The sequence below is a fragment of the Manacus candei genome, unplaced genomic scaffold (genome assembly GCF_025592945.1).
Source record: "Manacus candei isolate 608988 ecotype Guabito, Panama unplaced genomic scaffold, ASM2559294v1 h1tg000014l, whole genome shotgun sequence".
Lineage (NCBI taxonomy): Eukaryota > Metazoa > Chordata > Aves > Passeriformes > Pipridae > Manacus > Manacus candei.
Window position 1 is genome coordinate 40,461,193 of NW_026138062.1, and position 20,220 is coordinate 40,481,412.

At 41.1% G+C, this 20,220-nt stretch overlaps 1 protein-coding gene across 1 annotated transcript; it reads left to right on the forward strand.

The window, feature by feature from the left end:
- Positions 1–831: 831 nt before the first annotated feature.
- TMEM123 (transmembrane protein 123) lies at positions 832–18,464 on the forward strand. Its single transcript, XM_051779878.1, has 6 exons — positions 832–975; positions 6,072–6,131; positions 8,192–8,257; positions 13,005–13,196; positions 14,656–14,809; positions 15,906–18,464. Exons 1-6 carry the CDS (start codon positions 915–917, stop codon positions 15,928–15,930), a joined length of 558 nt encoding a protein of 185 aa, XP_051635838.1. The 5' UTR covers positions 832–914; the 3' UTR covers positions 15,931–18,464.
- The last annotated feature ends 1,756 nt before the right edge of the window (positions 18,465–20,220 follow it).

Consider the following 20,220-nt stretch of genomic DNA (forward strand, 5'->3'; position numbering starts at 1 on the left):
TTACCCACATTAAAAATAGTTTTCTCTAACTTACTAGAAACCAATTCATATCAGCACGTAGTTTTCTTTCCTTTGACAAATATTTTTCAAGTTGTTTTCACTCTTAAGGATATATTAACAAATTCCCAACATCAACTCTATGTTAGAAGTAATAATGGAAGTTTTGAAAGAACTGAGCATGGCTATTCCCTTTCACTTTTCCCTATCACCTTTGTAGTCGGTTTCACAGTTTTCTATGTACATCGGGAAATTCCAGGATGGCTCTACGGCATTGGCTCTGGTGACTTAAGAGCCTAAAACAACCTGAGGCTGTGTGACAGGCAGCACGACGCACACGGGCTGTGAGTAGTGACACCTTGGGAAGGTGTGCGCAGTGAGCTGCGAACAGACAGTATTGACACCCTGTCGTCGGTCAGGTGGATGTTATTAAAAAGGAGGATAAATCCATGCTGTTGGGGCTCCGATGGGAGATGCTAAACGGTATTTGGAAAGCGGACCGCCTTCCATCAACAGCCGTGAGCGCTGTTCGCAGGCAGCGCTCCTGGAGCTCGACCCCGTTTCCAGGGTGCTCGCAGACCTACAGAGCGCCGCTCACCTCCCCGGGCACCCCGTGAAGTGCGGACATCTCGCCGCTTACTACGTTATTGTTACGGGTACACAACGCTTTGCCGCCCAGACTGCAGGAAAATGGGGAGAGAGGGGAAGGGAGAGAGGGATCCCGGCGTGCGGGAAGGACGCAACTCCGCCGGCCACCCCGCGGCAGCGCGGGCTGCGCCCCCCTCGCCGATCCTCTCCCCGTCCCCCTCGGGGGCGGGGGGTCGCAGCCCGGCCCCCGCCCCGTGTCAGCCCCGCCCCTGCCCGGCCCGTCGCGCCGCCTTGGGCAGACGCGAAGCTCTGGCGGCCCCTCCGCGGCCATGCGGCTCCTCGGCGGCGCGTCCTGCGCGCTGCTGCTGCTCCTGCTCGCCCCGGGCTCCCGTGAGTAGCGGCCGGGGGGGACGGGCCGGGCACGGCGGGCTCCTCTCGCAGCCGCCCTGGCCGGGGGCTGCCGCGGCACCTCGGCCGGGCCGGGCCTGGTGCCGCCGCTGGCGGCCGGGAGCGGGGCGGGGGCTGCCCGCCGAGAGCCCGCTGGCGCGGGTGCCCCGCAGCGGGGCGGGCCGGCGGTCCCTGGCGCTCCTCCCGAGCGGGAGCCGAGGTCGCACCGCGCGCACAGCCGGCTTCTCAGGAAACTGTGACAGGAACGGGGGGGAAGGGTTAATATTCGGGATGTTTGTTAAGGAGGAGCAACAATTACAAAAGAAGCTCCCGAGGAGCGGTTCGAGTCCGGGCTGCGCACTACCGGAGGGATGCGCGGGCACGCCTGGGCCAGCTCGCCCGTGGCTCCGCTCCCGGGAGCGGGAGGCGCGGCGGGAGATGCCTCCGCACCCCGCCGGTTTCCCGGGGCCTGGCAGGTGAATGGCGAGAGGGGCGCGGGGAGCCCGGGGCGCTGCGCTGCCCTAGGTCGGGCCCGGCTGGAAGGGGACGCTCCCGGCCCCTTCTGGGCGCTGTTCTCTGGGGCGGTACTTACGGCGAGGGGCTTCTAACGGGGGCTTTGGGGTCATCGTGGCTGTGCGGGTGGGACAGACGCTGTGCTTTGTCGTGTTTCTGTCAGGCGCTGGCAGCATCAGTGCCTCTTTGTGACGGCTGGTTCTAGTAAATACCCAGCCTGTGTTTGCTCGTGCTGAGCTCAGAGCACCAGAGTCGGGATAATCGTTGACATGCACTGAAATAAAGCGAGAGATATAAAGGTCTGAACTGCCACGGTTGCCTTTTCAGAAGACTGTAATGCCCCATACGGTGCCCCACAATTTTCCAAAGTAAAGAAGCCAGGAAGATATGTACCAGAATTAACCTGCCATGAATACCGTTGAAGAATCTCAGTCAGTCCAACAGTGTTACTATGCTGTTGCTTAACCTGGTGAAGTTGTAGTAAAGTTGATACCAAAAAAAAAAATTAAAATGAAAAATGTAAACACCTTTATAATTGCCCTTCCAAAAAAAGGGAAGTGTTTTTTAGAAAAAGTTTACAGGTAACCTATTTATTGCTTTGCTAAGATCTTCTGACCCCCATTTAACAATAACAGACTGTCATTTCGTTTGATAGACAATTGCATTGATCTGTTTTTTATCATGCTGCTTCCTGAGTGCATGTGCTAGTGTAACGCAGCATACAGTCAGTGCTGTCTCCTGGGGCAGCGATGATCTCATCTGACTTTTGTCAGTCTAGTGTAGTCCTTCTTCTATATGTAAATTTGTTGTCTAGAGCCCAGTTACGATATGTTGAGAGAAGTTGTGCCCTTTGAAGACTCAGTTCAATGTATGTGTTGAAATACCTTTTTTTTCTAGTTAACTTAGAAACTTCCAGAAAGTACTGCTGAGATTTGTGTTGGTTTCAGCAAAAGTTTGTGATTATCTAATCAATGCTACAGGAGAAAGTGCGAAACCCATCAAGTCCTGTGATTTGCAAAAAGTGAAAGTGGCAGTAGATTTGTCCTCTTCACTCCAATTAAGATTTTTGGGCAGACTGGTTATTTCAATATAATGCTGCTCTTTTACTCTGTTGAACGGTTTGCTTCTAGGTGTTGGTCAAGTTAGTGGAAGAAACATCACCAAAATGTTGTTATGGTTTAGGAAAAATCCTTCCCACTATTATGTAAAATCCAGCTGGCTTCCTGGTATCTGAGTAAAGAGATTCCCTGTCAGGAAGTGGCCCCCACCCCCTTCCTGCTCGGCTCAGAAAAAATAGCTAGTGACATCTTCCAAGAGCTTACCTGTATACAAAACTCATTGCAATACAAAAAATTAGCAGCAGCAGCCTCCAGACCTGAAAACAGGCACGGTATTTTGATTTCACCAAATTCTCCCACCTCTTAGATTTTGGGTGACAGCAAAAGGGAGTGTGGTTTTTCAGTCTCAAATTGACTGGGATTGAGAATTGATTCCATGGGTCTGTGTAGTTTCCATCTATGCAATGGTGTTTATGCTTTCCTTTGCAAGACTGTGAGGTAGTTTCACAATGATAAGGTATGAGGACCTGTCCAAAAAGTTGCTGCAATAATCATGCCTGCCCTCTCTCTTGGGAGAGACCTTCTTGTCAGGTCAAGTACATAATTTCGAAAATAGGTACCAAAAGACGTTGTTGAATCAAAGGGAAAATGAAGTTTCCAGAAAGTGGGGATTTGAATTTATGGTTTCTCAGAATTGCCTGGCAGCTGTTACAATGAATTTGAGGTCAGGGAGTTGCTTTTATTTCAGTCTCCAGAATTTTAATCTTAGACGTTTCGACTGAGAAGAATGAGTATGCTGATGGTGGAGACTGTCTAGGGGATGGTTATATTCATGTTGCTGCTTCAACATTTCTGCTTTAACCATTCCAGCACCTCCACTGTTACTTACCTGGATTGCTTAAAGATTATTGAGCAACTGGGAGATCTTTGTAATGGACTTCACATTGTTGGTACTTCTGTTCTTTTTGGTTTAAACCAACAAATGACTTGGGCATAAAACTCTCCTACATGTCTGCTAGGCATCAAACTTGAAAAGGGAAAATGCCCAGAGAGAAATTTATATATGACTTTTGAAACGTCCCCAGAATGAATGTGTAAAATTGTGCTTAGTAAAAATGAGAGTTTATATACCAGCATCTTCCTGCACCGTGAGGTTTAGCTACGCTAGACATAAAGCATGTGAGTTCTTAGAAATGTGTCTATTTTATATGTAAAGATGGGAGTGGGCAAATTGATTTTTGTCACATGGAGGGAGTTGAATGAGTATTGCCACTCATTAGCGTAGGGTTCTTCTACCAGGGTTCTTCTATGGAGAACAGTAATTTGGTATGTATCTGAGCTAGAGACTATGGATTTCAAACATGAATGTTATCCACTGTGTTGATTTTTGCAAGCAAAATCAAGTTCATTTAACATCTTGTCCTGTTCATTTTCAACAAGTATTGGAGCTATCCCCATCACTCACTCTGCATCTACGTGTATAACAGAAACACAAGTCTTCAGCTCCTGTCTCTGCCACTTTGGAAAATCGAATTCCAGCTAAAAAGCTGGAAGAACTGAACTGATTTTGCCCCTCTGAAAGTTTGCTTATCCAAATTGTCTCTAACTCATGACTTTTTACACACTAGAACAACAAAACCACAAGAGGCCCTGAAAGCTCAAACTGTGACATAGGCTTCCACAGGAAGCACACTTGCCTTCACATACACCCCGACCAACCACACACAATCATGGTTTTAGCTGCATCTGTGCCCGACTTTAAAGAGAGGAAAACAGAGTTGTCTGACAAAAACAATGTTGATCCCCCTTCCCTGTTACTTCCCAGTATGTGTTGCTGTGAAACCATTTTAAATTGGGTATATCCTTGTTTTGGTTCCATTTCATCATGGAAAATGAACACAGAGATCCTTTCTTTCTTTCCGCTCTCTTCTGGATCATGGTGGGAACAAGCATCAGCACAACGTTTTGTAGGCCTAATACTGTAACTACTGCTATGTCCCAAAGAGCTTTGCTTCTTCTTGCGCACAGGATGCTGCAGCTGGCTGCCAGCTTTCTCCCCCCTTCCTTCCTGTACTCGCCCGTGCACGTGTACACTTGGGTCAGTGCAGGTTTCTAACCCTTGCACTTCTGCTTCCTGGAGAGGGCCAGAACCCTTCACTGTTTTGCTTTGGGACACTTGCACTTTGCAGCCTGTGGTCTCGAATGAGAGTCTCCACTTGTCAGAGCCACCACTGCATAAAAACTATGGTGTTTTTCCCTTTGCTTAACAATCAGGAGTTCTTCCTGTTTGAAGTCTCCTGCTTGTCACTGCAGTGACATGTGCAGCTTTAAGTCCAGAGCCACAGTCTGACAATAGAGACCAGTTTGGGAATAGTGTAATTTTAAGATTTTCTTTTTCTCACCTGTCCCATTCACTGCAATGTGTTCCAATGTGGCACATGCTTATGCAGTACCCTATTCAAGCTGTATTTGTATTCTAGAGCCAATGCTTGCGATTCAAATTAAGAGTTTGTTTAGGGAGAAAGAAAAGTTGCATCTTTTAAGCTGAATAAGGTCCTTGATGTCTTTCAAGGTGTACAGTCCAAGCTGATTGGAACTAGGATTAATACAGTCCTGTCTTCCCTTCCACCTCTGCTTCCTGCCCCTCTCTTTCATCTAATCATACAGGGAGTCCATTCTGCTGGTTGATACAGCAAAATACATTGTGTGCTGTTGGAAAGAGCACAGTTTTGTGTTGGCTTAGCTTCCTCAATCAGATCACTGTTTAATGGGGGGCATTCACTCTGATGTTGACCATGTCTTGCAGGATTGGGACCTCTCTGGGAAAGCTTAGTTTGACTGTGTCCCATCCTTCTTTGTTTGTTTGTGTGTTTTCCCTGAGCTCCCTAATTAAACAGTAGACCAGGTTTGAGGATAAAATAGTCAGGCCTCAGTCTCTAGGGTAGATGATAGTTCTTCGGAAGTGTGATCCTTCTCAGTCCCATTTCCCACCTGCCAAATGCCCAGTGGATGCATTAACATGCCTTTAGTCTCAAACTGAGCAGTGCAACTTCTTAGGAGCTATTTATCTTATCATGTTGTCCATTTAGGGCCAGAGCAAGCCCCCATCTGCCTGCACAGGCCTTGTAGACCTCACAGGAGAAGATTTAAGTGAGAAGGTCTTTTCCTTCTGCTCTAGGTGGTGCAGGTCAGATATTATTACTGAGGGAAGGTGCCTGATTTTCTGCCTCTTGGCCTCATTTTGTCTCAAGGAAGACAAGAACCTGGGATAGGGATGATGGAGAATATAAAATAGAGGATGGGAGGAGTACCAGTTCATTTGATGGTTGGGTAATATAAAAATTGTCACTTTTAATGCACTAAGAGCAGGCTGTTGTGCTTTTATATCATCATTATACCTAATTCCTGTCCATGATAATTTAGTCATTTATATGCCTCAAGGCCAAGTGACAGATGATGTACTTTTTTTTTTTCCTTAGTAATAACTTGCCTAAAACTATCTTTTTATTCTTGGGTTTTTTTATGTAGGAAATGAAGACATGAACAGCACTGCACCTTTTACTACGATTTCAGGCCAGAGGTTGCCAGGTAATGCTCTTGACATTTCTGTTGCTATTCCTCAGTAACATCGAGAAAAGCAATATATATTATTGTATACCTTAAACTATCCTGTCATAATTTGTCCTTTATTGAATTGTGAACAGCTGTAGGGCAAGGGGGAAGATACTCTGATTGTCACATCTATTCAGGGACAACTGAAGTTATTTAAGAGGAACAGTAGAACACAACGCAGTTCTCATATACTTAGTTACTCCAGAGCAACAGAGAGAGGAGAAATAAAATGGGAAAATTTTGTATATGGAACCAGAAACACCTGGCAACACCCATTTACAGTTAAAAGGAGAACCAAGAAGTCTACTAGGCTAGAATTCAGATAAAGGCAAGACACTTTTTCATTTGAGTAATTTTTGCCCTGTACTACTACGCTCATTTTATTTGCTGTTGGCCGAAAATGGGGTGCATGGCTAGTACTCTGCTCACTGACTCACTCTAGCTGGTGTTAATTGCACTACTGACTCACACCCAAATTCCAGGCAGTGTACGTAGCTTCTTTTCACCTGTATGAACATGCAGTCCACATCCAGAGTCGTCCCAGGGTTGCAGAAGGAAGCACTCAGAACATGGAGGAAATGCAAAGATATGTTCTGGTTGCAGTATTGGCCCAGTGTAGAAAAGGTTTAAACCCAGGCATCTCCATGGCTTATGCTGGTATAAAAATCAACATATCCAAGAAAGAATGTGTTTGTAATTGTACAATCCTAGACTGTTTCTCAAAGGCAATTAAATCTGCAAGTTAATATCCCACGTATGTCAGTATAAGTGTTGCATGAGCAGGGGGGGCTAGTTGGCTGTGATTATACCAAAGAAAAGGCAAAGTAATTCCCTCCCACAATCCCATTTTTTGGTACATGGTATGAAGGTGTAAATTTGGTGCATTTGTTCTTAAACCTGAGCTTGCTCATATCATGTATGCAATTGCAAAAAGCATTGACAAAACTGTTTTAGCCTAGACTTTTCCAGTGGTAAGATCAGCAGATCCATTCAAGGGAAATAGGTATATATCTGCTTCTTGTTTGCAGTAGCTGTGTTGCTCTCAATCTCTGAGGTTATGTGCTTTGCTTTTCAGCCATGCTGAAAACCAGCAGTGCTGCTGCAAGGCACATAGCACTGTGGGAGGGTGCTGTAAAAGATCAGTTACTTCAGAGAAAAGAATATTCACAGAATGGGCATACACAGCAGGGCAGAATGAAGGGAGAAAAGTATGGACAGTGACACTCCCAGGAACAGCCCAGTAGATCTTAGCCAGGAGGAAGACTGTTAACCTGTAAGAAATACAGAAGAGGGATGCAGCAATGAGGACAGAAGTGAGAATGGGAGGGTGCCTGAGAAACCTAGAAGTAACATGAGGAGGAAGGAGGGGCAAGAAAAAGAGAACTGGAAAAGTAGAGGTGAAAACAAGGAGAGAAGAACAAAACCTCTATGATTGAAACATGGTTTGTATTTTACATCTTTGAAAACAGGTACCTTCTTAGGACTGTTTTTTGTAGAGAGAACATAAGTCTACAGAAAGATGTTTCACAGAGTCTTGATTTGTCCCTACTTGACTACAGTATATTCCCAGCATCAGCCCAGTTTGCAACAGAGATACAGCAAAATGGAAGAAAAGATTGAGGGACAGGAAATGGAACTGAAGTAGAGGAATAAAAACTACAAAAAAACCTCACAGTGCTTAAGTAGGTCAAGAAAGTCAGTGATAGTATGGCTATTTACAGCAAATGGAATAGAACATGACATAGAAGTGGAAGAGAGCAAACAAAGGAGATATAAAGAATTCAGATGCAGACCATTCAGGCACTGTTGTGCATAGAGTGTAACTATGTTCTTGCTGCTCTGAGGTCTGGAAGTATTTTGCAGAGGGATAAAAGCTGTCTGCTTTGGGATGGAATAATCTCTACCGTATTTCCTGTTGTAGTCTGCAAACACAGATACCCTGAGGAGAGTATTGTGTTGTGGGTACTTTAATTATAGTGTGTTAAATTGAAATGAATAATATTGATTTTCTTGTTTTTCTTTTTTTTTCCTTGAAGACAATAGCAGTTCATCCAATGTCACTTCTGTGTCATCCACACAATCTGCAGCAACATCTGCTGGAGGTATGTATCTGTTCATCTGTCCATGACTATGGACCTAGAAGTTAGCTCCAAACCTAGCCCAGATCATACCAAATTCTAAAGAACAGGACATCAAAAGTGGGTATTTGAGAGAGAGGCATTATCATTTTAGGGCTGGGAAGCAACATGTAAAACAACTCTGAGAAGAACCTATACTGTTTTTTCAAATTTAGGTAGCATGCTTCATCAGTAATTACATTTGCAATGCCATTGTAACACAGGATTCAAAATAAAAATTCAAGGAAGAATTGCAAGAAGTTGGTCTTTTAACTGTTCATTCTTTTTCTCTTAGCAAACTTCTTCCATTTTCGTGGAAGGTGAATAGGATGTTGTGCAAACAGTGCGTATCTGTTTAATATTATTTCACAGTAAACAGATTTAGGGTATAATGAAATCCCGAGAGCTTGAGTTTCAAAAGTAAGCCTTTATTTCCTTTTATGTAAGACTCACCATGATGATCATAAGGATCATCAAGGTTGGAAGAAGCGTTCAGAATGGTCTAGAGCAACCATCAACGCAGCACCACCAAAATCACCCCTAAACCATATCCCCAAGTGCCACGTCCAGATGCCTCGTGAACATTTCCAGAGATGGTGACTCCATCACCTCCATGGTCAATATATTCCAATGCCTAACCACTCTTTCAGTGAAAACCTTTTTTCTAATACCTAAACTGAACCTCCCCTGACACAACTTAAGACCATTTGCTCTCGTCCTTTCATTTGAGACATGATGGAAGAGACTGACCCCCATGTCACTACAATCTCATGGGAGTTAATACCATAGAAAGTAGTCCCTTTAGAGCTCATAGCACAAAATAGCACCATTTAAGCAAGACACAAATGACAGACATGGAACAATCTGTCATGGGTACTTTTACATTGTTCTAGCACTACCTTATTTCTTTCACAACCTGGCAAAAGAACTTTAGGTAAGAATTATTTCCCAAGGCAGCAATATTGCCTTTGTGGTGCTCCAACATAAATAACATATTAACACATCTTTGTAGAACAAACAAACAGTTCATCCACTTGCATTTGCAGTGTTCCAACTGTTGGCTATGTAAGTGTCAGATTATTAAAAAAGGAAATTAAAAAATTCATGTTGTGGAAGAACTTGCGCAGGCAAATTTCACTACATTAGTAAGGACTGGATAAGAGTTAATGTCTTGCAGTTGTTCAGGCTGTGATGCACAGATAAAAGGTTGCATCTGAGAGAAGCTAGTTCTAGAAACTGGATCCCCTTTGTGCTAAGAACCATGTGAAAGCAGAGCAGAAATACTGGGTCTACCAAAAGATACTTTGTATACCTGTGGAATTTTATGCTAAGCATAAAGTCCCAACTGTGTCATTACGTTTCCAGTACAACTCTTACTTTCTGTCCCTGTAATCTCTAGATAAGCTCTGAGCTACCACACTCAGAAGTTGCTTCTATTTACATATAAAATACTCACTAGGAGAGAAGAAAAAAAACCAAAACTTTGCAGGGACCTTTCTTTAGATAGCAAGCAAGTGGTGCAGTGTCTCATTCCATTGCCTACAGAGTCACAGTTTAAGCATGTCTAACTTGGAAAGTTGTGAGAATTTTGTAATCTACTTGTTGCCTTACAGCCTTCCCCTAAAAGTGCAAAGCCATAGTTCGCCCCAGCGTTTCACCAACCTTCTGCTCCATTTCTCTTGCTCTCTGCTCCAGCCCTTGCAGGTTTCTTTTAGAGGTCTGAACTTTACTAGGTCCGGATAATAAAAGAAAAAAGAGGCCTGAGCCCTTTACTGTTAGGCACAGTATAAGGCTAAGAGAGAGCTATGCCTTGCTTCACAAGGTTTATGATTCCCATCCTTCTCTGTCTTTTTTATTTTGTCATCAGAAACCTCATAGATTTTAAAACAATGTTCATCCATTTTGATTATCCATTTCAACCTCTTCTTGCTTAAAGGCTCTGCCATTATTCTTTTTTGAGGGGCAGAAGTGGGGAGGGAGCTCTTTATGGCGGAAACAGAAGTTCAATCATTTTCCATGCAAAAGAGAGATTATTTTAGGAAGAGCATAATAATTTTGTATGTTAGCACAGTGCTTATGCAATCTGAGTTTTGTGTTCATTCTTCAGCTAGAACATTAAGGGAGTAGTAGTGCATGCTGCTAAGAATTCTTACCTATATGCTATATATATATATATATATTTTGATTGATGCGTATAGTATAGCTATTTACTGTTTAAACATAGGTGGCATACTAAGTAAAATACTTGTCTCTTTTAAAAACAAAGCATCATAAACCTGAACTATATTACTGGCATGCATCCTTTTTAAACAAAAAAAATTAACTCAGGCAGTCAGGGTTTGTTTAGTGTGATGTTCGATGAAGCCCAGCTGGTCTTTTGGGGGAAGAGTAATTAGGGAAATAAAAGATAAAGGGACAGATGTTGCTATATTCTTTCATTTTAACTTTGTTTGTAAAATAGTATGGGTAAGATTTTTCAAAGACAAGGAACAGATTGATGCCTGATTTATGTCAGCTTTCCAAATTCTCCAGCTGCCTTAGATAGACTCCCACTGATGTTTTGAAATGACTGATGCTAAATACATCAGGAAAGATAGGTCTGGACATTAAACAGACTTTACTGTTAATGTTATATCATCGAGGGTTGTAATCTTGATAAAATAAGAAAAAAAGGATTGCTAGTAGGAAAGAAAGGTGGGGAGAAGTAATGTGCAAATGTGCTGAAATTCCTCATAGATGTTTGGATATTTTTTGTCATGACTCAGGTTTTCTGTAGGGTAATTTGATACCCGTGGAATAATTACCATCTTTGTGTAACATTGTTTCATAATGTTATGCATGGAACAATTAGCCATTGTTCAGAAAGAGAAGCTGCTTTGACACTCAGAAATCATGGCTGAAAAAAACCCCACAGAAAACTGGCTGCTTGACACTTGCATTCAGATTTGTCTTTCTTTTGATATTGCTTATATTAGGCATGCAGTTACCAGGTGTGGTTTCATGTCATAAAATGTAGGTGGTTTCCATATAGACATTTCATTGCTTATTTCCTACAGTGAGAAACGATTTGATATTTATAGATCATTGTGCCTTTGGGGAGTTTACCTGTCACTATTAAAATGTGCCCTGAATTTTATCTGATGTATTTTACACATGCTTCGTAGAGGAACTGAATTTCCTAATTGTAACAAGGTAAGTACGTGACTATAGTACTCCAGCTGTTCCAGCTCAATGAATGCTCATTTCAAAGTGTATCCTAGGGTTATGGCACAATGCAGTTACAACAACAAAGACCAGGAAAACAAATAACATTTACTAATGAGACTGTATTAGGCTGTTTCAGTGGTTTTAATGCTGAATGTCTCAGAAGTGTAGTGTAGGCCAGTTCCTTTCTGAATGCTTACACTGTTGTACTGCTGTTTTTAATGTTCATATCAGTACTGGAAGCTGTGATATTTAAATCTTAGCAAAGACAGAGTTCTGTATGTAGTTCCTCATGTTTTACACCACACTTACAAGAATATTATTCTATAGAAGCATTTTAGATACTGTATATTAAAAAAACCAAAAATTGAATATCAAGTTTACTTTGGAATTGAGATGAAACTATCTATTTTTTTCAGTTATTTTAGTTTTACACAATTGTAAGAAAACCTGAGTATAATTAAAGATTTGAATGTCCATAATAAAAAGCTTTTGTGGCATTTAAAATGAACTCAGCTTGTGTGAGGTTATAGAAATAATGCAGAAGTAGACTGCTACAAAGGGAGCTTTTTCTATCTAGAATTCTTTCCTACGTAAAAGCTATTTGCCTCATACTGTCTGCTTAGAGAAATGTTAGTTGCATAACAGGCTCATGTTTCTTGTTACTTCCTTCTTAGAAAAATAACAAATTGCTTTAAAATCATTCTTTCTGGCTGCCTTCCACTAAGGTTCTAAGGATTTTGCTATAAATATCAATCCCTATTATTTGTGAATTTCACATCATGGTATTTTTATTCTGAACAGTTCATTAATGCTTTCTGAGGAGGGAAGGGGAAGCAAAGTTAAAGACATTAAGTGTCCACTGAACTTGTGAAACACCTTTCCAATCTTTGTTTTCACCTTGACAAGACATATCACTACTAAATAGATTATATAAGCCAGCAAATTGACTTTAGCTGAACTTTTATCATGTGTGGAAAACATGAACCTTAAGTTTCACATAAATACAGAATTCTCTGTGGTAATTTTTAATATATATGGAGCCTTAGAATGCTAGTGTTTCATTCAAAAGCAAATTAAAAATGAAATCATTACTAAAATTAGAGGGGGGGAATTTTGATGCAAAATCTGTTCCTATTAGAAAATCTTTGTTGTCTGAAAAAACGGGTGCTTCCAATTGAAAGTTACTCTTGACCAGAAGTTCACTGCATTTTAAAATACTGTAAATTAGGCATCATTCTATGGAACTGGATAGTGTTATAAAAAAAAAAAATGACCCTTCTAAAAGTTATCCAGGTTTTCTTTACAACCTTCCCTTTAAATCATTCATGACCTTGAGGCCAGAAATCAGAAGTTAGGTCTTTCCAAAGCAAAGTCTGTATGCAAACCTGGATACTCATGCAGTGGTATTTTCATTGTTACTCTTTCGTTCTATTTGGGCACAATAAATGCTGTCTTACTCCATGAGTATGCAGTTTATTATTTTTATGTATTTTTCTATGTGGTATCACAAATAAAAATTTCCCAGGTGTGTCCACCAGTACTACTCATCTGACCAGTACCACTCAGCCCACCATCACCAATATGTCTGTCAGCTCGACGACTCAGCCCACCAAAACCAGCCAGACAATAAGATCCACCACAGCTTCATCAGTCACATCATCACAACTCTATACTACAGTGGTGACCACTTCCAAGATTTCTTCCACTTCTGTAACGGGTGAGTTCACAGTTCAGGAAGCTCATAAAGGTTTGTACACACGTTCATATAGGTTGTAGAATGGTTAGTTTTACAGTAGTGTAACAAAAAGAAGAAAGAAGGCATTTGCATGTAGAAAAAACAAGACTAAAGTGGAGTTTCATTACTGAGTTGGCTACAATAATGTTGCTCTGAGCACTCTGCTTACTTAAAGAAAGATTCACTTAACCTGAGAGGCCTGACATGTTTAGGGAAAAAAACCAGCCAAATGGTCTGAACCAGCAACCACCAGCACAGAGATTAGCAATGTTAAGGAGAAAGTCTGGATTTGGAATGCAACTTCTGTATTTGTTCAGCTTTCCTTTCTGCAGTTTGAACTTGAACTCATCTCTAATACTTCCTTTCTCACAGCTGACCTGTATCTCAAAATATGTCTACTGGCTTGGTAAAAAGACCAGTAGTTCCATTAGCAATGTAGTGAATTTTATCCCTATCAGAGGACGGAGCATGACTATGCATGAGTCACACTTCATGTAAAGTTGTCCAATACAGTTTAATACTACCCTTTAATACAAAACCAGTGAGCACAGAATTCAGTATTTCCTTGCAGTTAGGTGCTTGCTTGCATCACTTCCTGCTTACCCTTCTAAAAACATTAGGGTTGCACACATATCAGTGGTGCATCATTGGGTAGGTGAAGCTGTCACCAGCAGAACTTTTAGTTGACCATGTAACAGTCTCTGTAGCAAGTACAAATAGAAAGGGGCACAGACTCACAGACTGTCTTTCAGTGGGAGTTTGTAGCAGATGTAACCAGTTTTAACAGTGAAACAGCTATCGCTTCTATGTGATTATGTTGTCTATGTCAATACTTGCGTTAGGCTGCCGAGTTGATCTCGCTTAGGACAGCGAGAGTACAATTCCCAATTCTATGAGACAAGGTAAAGCAATCCAACAGCTCATTGCCACCAAAAGTGTTCCACTGTGTCACTATACTGACTGACTTGGTGGCTGTTGGACCCCTCTTGCAGGCTGTCTCAGTGTGCTCATCTGAATAAAAGCAACTTCCTTTTATGCTTGTGTTAATTTCAGGCCAGTTTAGTGAGTTAAATTTGCTCATGGATGGTATGAAAAACACTAGCATGCTCTAAGAAGGGCAGGAGCTCCTTGTGTAGGAGGGGAGACCAGGGGGAAGAAAAGGCAGGGCAAAGAGGGACATGGAGAAGAAAAGCGGTAGTCAGTCTTTCAGAGACAGCAAGCAGTTGGATCAGCTGCTCCCACATCACCAGAATGTGGTACTTTAAATCAGAGCCCTAGGTTTCAGCCTGCTTGGCTGGTATCTTTTCAGGTGATCTGTGTTAAATTTGTCTAATTGGGTCTTTAGATGATATGTCAGTGGGGAGGGCAGGATGTAGAGGAATCCCTCAAAACACAGTTTTGCAAGCTCTCTAAAAGGTGCCTTTTGTTTTCTTCTTTTCAGCCACATCAAAATCTGAGGCTGTCGTAGCCAAAACCTCCAGGTTCGATGTGGGCAGTTTTGTCGGTGGCATTGTGCTGACTCTTGGAGTCCTAGTCATTCTCTACATCGGATGCAAAACCTATCACTCTAGAAGAGGCATTCAGTACAGAACCATGTAAGTTCACAGGGAATTGTCCCTTGTCCATTTATTACTTTCTTGAAGGGAATAGGACAAACAGAATGGGCAGAATGAACTCTGATACATTTGGTTAATGTACATTATATTAATATCATTAAGAGATTTAACTGTGATGATTTGTCTTTCACCATTTCAGCTATTCCTCATTAGTATTATGCCACTCTTCTGTGGGGGTTTTTTCTCTGATGTATTATATAATTTTTTTTAAGGATCTTTGTCTTTTAGCTATTCCACAAATAGTTAACATTTCATTGAAACTCTTTATGTAATTTGCAAGATTACAGATTTCTGGTTCTTCTTGACACTTTCTTCTAGTGTCAAGAAGACACCAATCTTTAATGTTTTCCTCCCTCTTGCTGTTATTTTTTTTGTAGTGAAGTTCATTAAAAATTGCACCATCTCACTTGCTATTTATACTCAGCTTTACTCAGTTTTCTTCCAGGCTTCCATACTTGCTCACATTTAGTTCAAGAACAAGGTTGCCTTTCTTTTCCTATTCAGTATCATCTGTCTCAGTCAGGAAACTTGTTTTAAGTGAGATGTTGTCATTAGATTGTTGGGATACTGGTGTTCAGGCCTTTTGTTTTCTCTCCATCTTGACTTCTGCTTACCGGTCATGGAATTAAATCAGTCATTGCTGCACATTTACCTGCAGTGGTGTTTGTTAATGGATATTGTAGACTTCAGATCAACAGTGTCTTTAAAACACAGAGAACCTGCTGCTGAGCTTGTACAGTGGCTTTGGTTAACTGTGGCTACTGGGTATAGGTAAGACAGATAGGATAAACATGCCTGAGCAACAGCTGATGTAGAAATACGTGAATGAAATATGAAAGGCAAGATGTTAATAAGGCCATTGAAGCTGGAGGAGTGTTGACAAAATTAAATTGTTCAGTTGACTTCAGGCTTGGCTCAGAAAGGACTGTAACTCCCAGATCAATGTGCCCTTTGCCCTTCTTAGCAAGGTGGCCTCTGCTCACAAAATGACCTTCTCAGCAGCAGCTAGGTGGCTCTTTCTCATGTTGACTGTTGCTTGTTGTACAAAACATTAATTACCGTGTTTCTATTCCAGTGATGAACATGATGCCATCATTTAAAGAGACTTCAGGGAAGACAGCATTGGAAACCCACCCTGTCACAGCTGTTGTAACTTGCTTCTGAAAGAGTTTCTTTCATAAAGATGATCACAGTCTCTAAACCTGTGGGTGTTACCCTGCAAAATGTTGAGAACTTTTTTTAAACATCCTGATTTTTTACATTGGCTTTCATAAAAGTAAGAGGAACTCAGCACTTTGTAGAGACAGTATTTTCTTATTCCAGTATTTGTAGCCAGATTTAACAAAATCACATATTGAGTCATTTTAAGGTACACACACAGGTCTCTGAAATAGCTAATTACTGGCACAGGTGATTACATCATTGCAATTCTAAGTAAGTTCAGGTGGGTTTTTTTCTAAAATTTTGTATTAAATTGTATTTATTTTGAAGTTTGATCTGAACTTTAGTTTAGAAATTTTGGATTTTGAACAACTCAGTTAATTTTTAATAGAGTATAAAGGGGTGTGTTTAGCTAACTGTATAGAAGGTGTGATGAGTACTTTAAGTGTCAGTCATTAGCTCGCCGGTGACTTGCAGATACTTTCCTTAATAGGCTGTACAATGAGACAAGCTGCAGGAAGCATGGACAGACTGGAGATAGCCATCCATGACTGTTTTCTCTAAAAGCTGCTTTTTTCTAGCATGTCCTAATGAAGCTTGTGCAATTGAAGATAAAATAAGAATGCAAAAAAGTAATTGTGCCATCATAAATTAAAAAAAAATACAAAAATTGCTTCTCAAAATTGGCTTTTAAGTTGAACGTAGCAATCACTTGGCTCTTGATCTTTATTATTACAAAACTGTATGCAGTGTTTTAGTAGCATTTGATAATCACTGAAACTTACATACAGAAGGAGAAAACTATAATATAGCATTTTAGAAAATTATAAACTGCATTTTTAAAACTGCATTCAGAACTCGGTACTGCTGGCACATGTGTACAGAGATCTGGTCAAAAGTCCAGCTGAAGATAATGGGCCATCTCTCAGAAGACCTTTAGATTAAGGCCCAAATGCACTGGGGGTCCTGTGCAGGATGGCTGGTGCTGCTTCCACATCACTTCTGCAGTCACACTGAGGTAAATCCTATGACTTCAGTAGGTGGGCTCCTGATTTACACTGGTGTAAGGAAAACTAGAACAAGGACCAGGAAACACAGGCTTGCATTTCCTTATGTCACTGAGTAATTGTTCAGTCTTTCTCAGGCTTCACTTGTAGACCCCTTCCTGGTGAAAGGGTTGGTGTGGTGGGGTTTGACCGTCCTGGTTGCTAGCACTAGTCCCTCATGCAGGGCACAGAGGGGAGGTGGTGACAGGTGAGGAAGGTCACAATGGGAACTGCATCTAAGTCTGTCATGGGGCTGGGGAACAGTGCATCAGGGGAAATATGAGTACATCTCTGGAATAGGTTAATTTTTTTGTTAAGCAGTAGTTTATTCTGACATGCAATGTTAAAGTGGCCATATGGATATTTTTTTCCTTTTTTACTACTCCATCTGAAAAACCATGGCTAATGAGTCATCTCACTAGCACCAGCTACACACCTGAAAAAGGGCGTACAGGGCTGTTTCATTTTTTTACCAAGATTGAGGTACAGGGGGAGAGAAAGAGTGATTTGAAGTAACTTTCGTAGTTTTTATTAATTGCGGTGTTTGGAAAATTACTGGATTTGACTTGAAGAGTTAGAGAAAAAATTCTTTCACAGAACTGTAATTTCTTACTTTGTAGAAATTAAGACAATTAAGTGCAACTCAATTACTGGGATTGTCTCACCTCTGTTATACAGATGAATAAATAAAATTAAATCTTTGCAATTGCTACATCAATTTCAGTTGAATTTTCATAATTCCCTCAATCCTTTCCACAGTCATAACCATTGAATAAGAAGTGTTCACTGTATATACTTTTATACAGTAGAATACCAGACCTAGTGCATTTTTGCCCAGCTCAGTCATTTCTAATGTATTTTGTAATCCTATTACTACAGTAAAGCAGAAGTATGTGCTCAAGATTTCATAGGTGTCAGTGCAAATATAAAATTTTACCTCCTTTCAGGTGTTTGGATACTGGACAAAATCTCTTCCATATTGAAGTCTCTTTCCCCCTTAGTTCTCTGGTGACTTAATTATTCTAAATTCAATCATAAGTTCATATTCATTTTATGCAACAAATTTTTAGCATAAATTGTTCCTTACCTTGTCTGGGTATACTTATGCTACAGTCACTCAGCCTTTCATTAAGTGGATTTATTGATACTGTAAAGATGATTTAATTGTTTCTAGTCCATCCCCTCTCCAGGACTGTGTGTCTGTTTTCTCATTAGTACCGATGGCTGAGCAATGCAGTTCAGTTCTGTCTTGCTTAGGAACCCCTCTGGTGACACATCACTGAACTGCATTTGCAGTACCACATTTTAAGCCCCTCACCAGCATTCAATTCATTATTACAGCTCTTTTACACAACCCTTACCCTCATTTTTTATCCTGAAAATTCATGGTTTTGTGCTTCATGTTAAAATGTATTTCATTTAATATTACAGGCTGAGGAAGTCATCCAATGGCTACAGAACATAGCCACCTTAGGTCAGCTATCATGAATGTTACTTTGGCCCTTCAGACACATCAAGATCAACCTTACAGTCACATCTCAGGGCTGCAGCATTCTGCCTTCCTCCCACAGGTCTTCCCTTTTCATGCACCTCTCCTTTAGCCTATAATCCAGTACCAAATCATAGCACTTCCAGCTTAGTTGTAGTGATGGGGCCCTGGCTCAAAAGCTTCAAAGTAGTCCAGAAATGGTGCTTTCTTTGGGGTTTACTTAAAAAAACCCCTATTTAAGCAAGATCACATTACTGTGATAACTTGAAAATTTGTAAATCTTTCATACCTTTCCTTTTTGTTTAGCGACTGTTAAAGCTCTTACATATTCATGCCACTCTGTTTTTGCCCTGAAGACTTACACAGCATTCTTAACATGCTTTATTGAAAAGATATAAGCAACAAAATTACAGTATTGCCAAAAGCAAAGTGGAACAGCATCAGAGACTGGAAATTGCCAGGATAACTCAAGAGGTTAAAAATTTAGCTGTGATATGGAAGCAGATGGAATGAGCATGGACCTGTACAGAATGTAAACACATTCTCTAGAAAACACTGAAGGAGACCCAGTTCATGTAGGACTGAGACAGCAGCCTTAAAAAACAGGAAAGTTGTTAAAATTAATTTAGGAAGTTGCATTTTACACTCCTCACAAACTGCCTAGACCCAGGGACTTGCAATTCCTCATGTTGATAGCGCAGCGTCTAAGCTTTAGCTTGCTTTAAAATTTAGTGTTTGATTTACTTAAGACTGGCACAATGATTAATTTTATCTTTCAGTGTCAGGTTATCCCTACACGTCAAAACAGCCAATTCAGGAACTCTGAAAATTGAAAGAATAAAAGGGACTCCAAGTTCTGGGGGCTCTTAAGTGTTCTTTTAGAATACCAAGAGGAAATACATTCTCACTCTTATTCTCAAAATTTTGAGTGTGTCTGTTGTTTGACTGACCTTCTCCATATCAAGTTTAACGTAGCTGGGAAACCAAGGTGTTGTACCTGCCCGGCCCTGAAGTGGTGGGTGCTTCTAAAGTGTTAGAAGAAAAAGTCCGTAACTCATTTTCCTTGACAGTATTCATAAAGAAAAGCAAAGAGTGTGTCTACAAGTGAGTTTTTCTTACTCTGATTGTTGCATATATGACTCTTCTAAAGACTATGTTCTTCCCTTAGAATTAAAACTATCTTCCCTTGGGCATATCACAGCCTTACCTCCTGTCCTAGACTCTGTTAGTACCAAGTACTTCACTTCTCTGTTTGCCAAAACAATACAGCATCAGTAAGTCAAGCTAAACTGATCCAAAAGGAAGATCTTTGTTCTAAGTTTACACACCGTAACATGTGGGCTTAGAAAGTTTTGGCAAGTTCTCCAGCTTTTCCCTAAAAAAATTTCACCAAGCCAAAACTAAATGTGAAGGACACTGCTAGGACACTGCTTATTGTGCAAACAATTTCCTGCTATGCTCCAGCATATTTTGGTCTCTCAAAAGAGAAGAAAATAATTCTCCTCACAGATCCTGCTACGTTATTTTCAGAAAATGTTTGGAGTGCTGCTCCTCCTTGCGCAGGATGTGTGCAATACCCAAGACTCTTAGGCTTCAAGGGTCCCATGCCAGCAGCCATCAGTGAGAAGGGTGGGCTGGAGCATCAGTAACTGTTGGGATCACATTTTCAACTAAGAACAGAACCAAAGGACTGG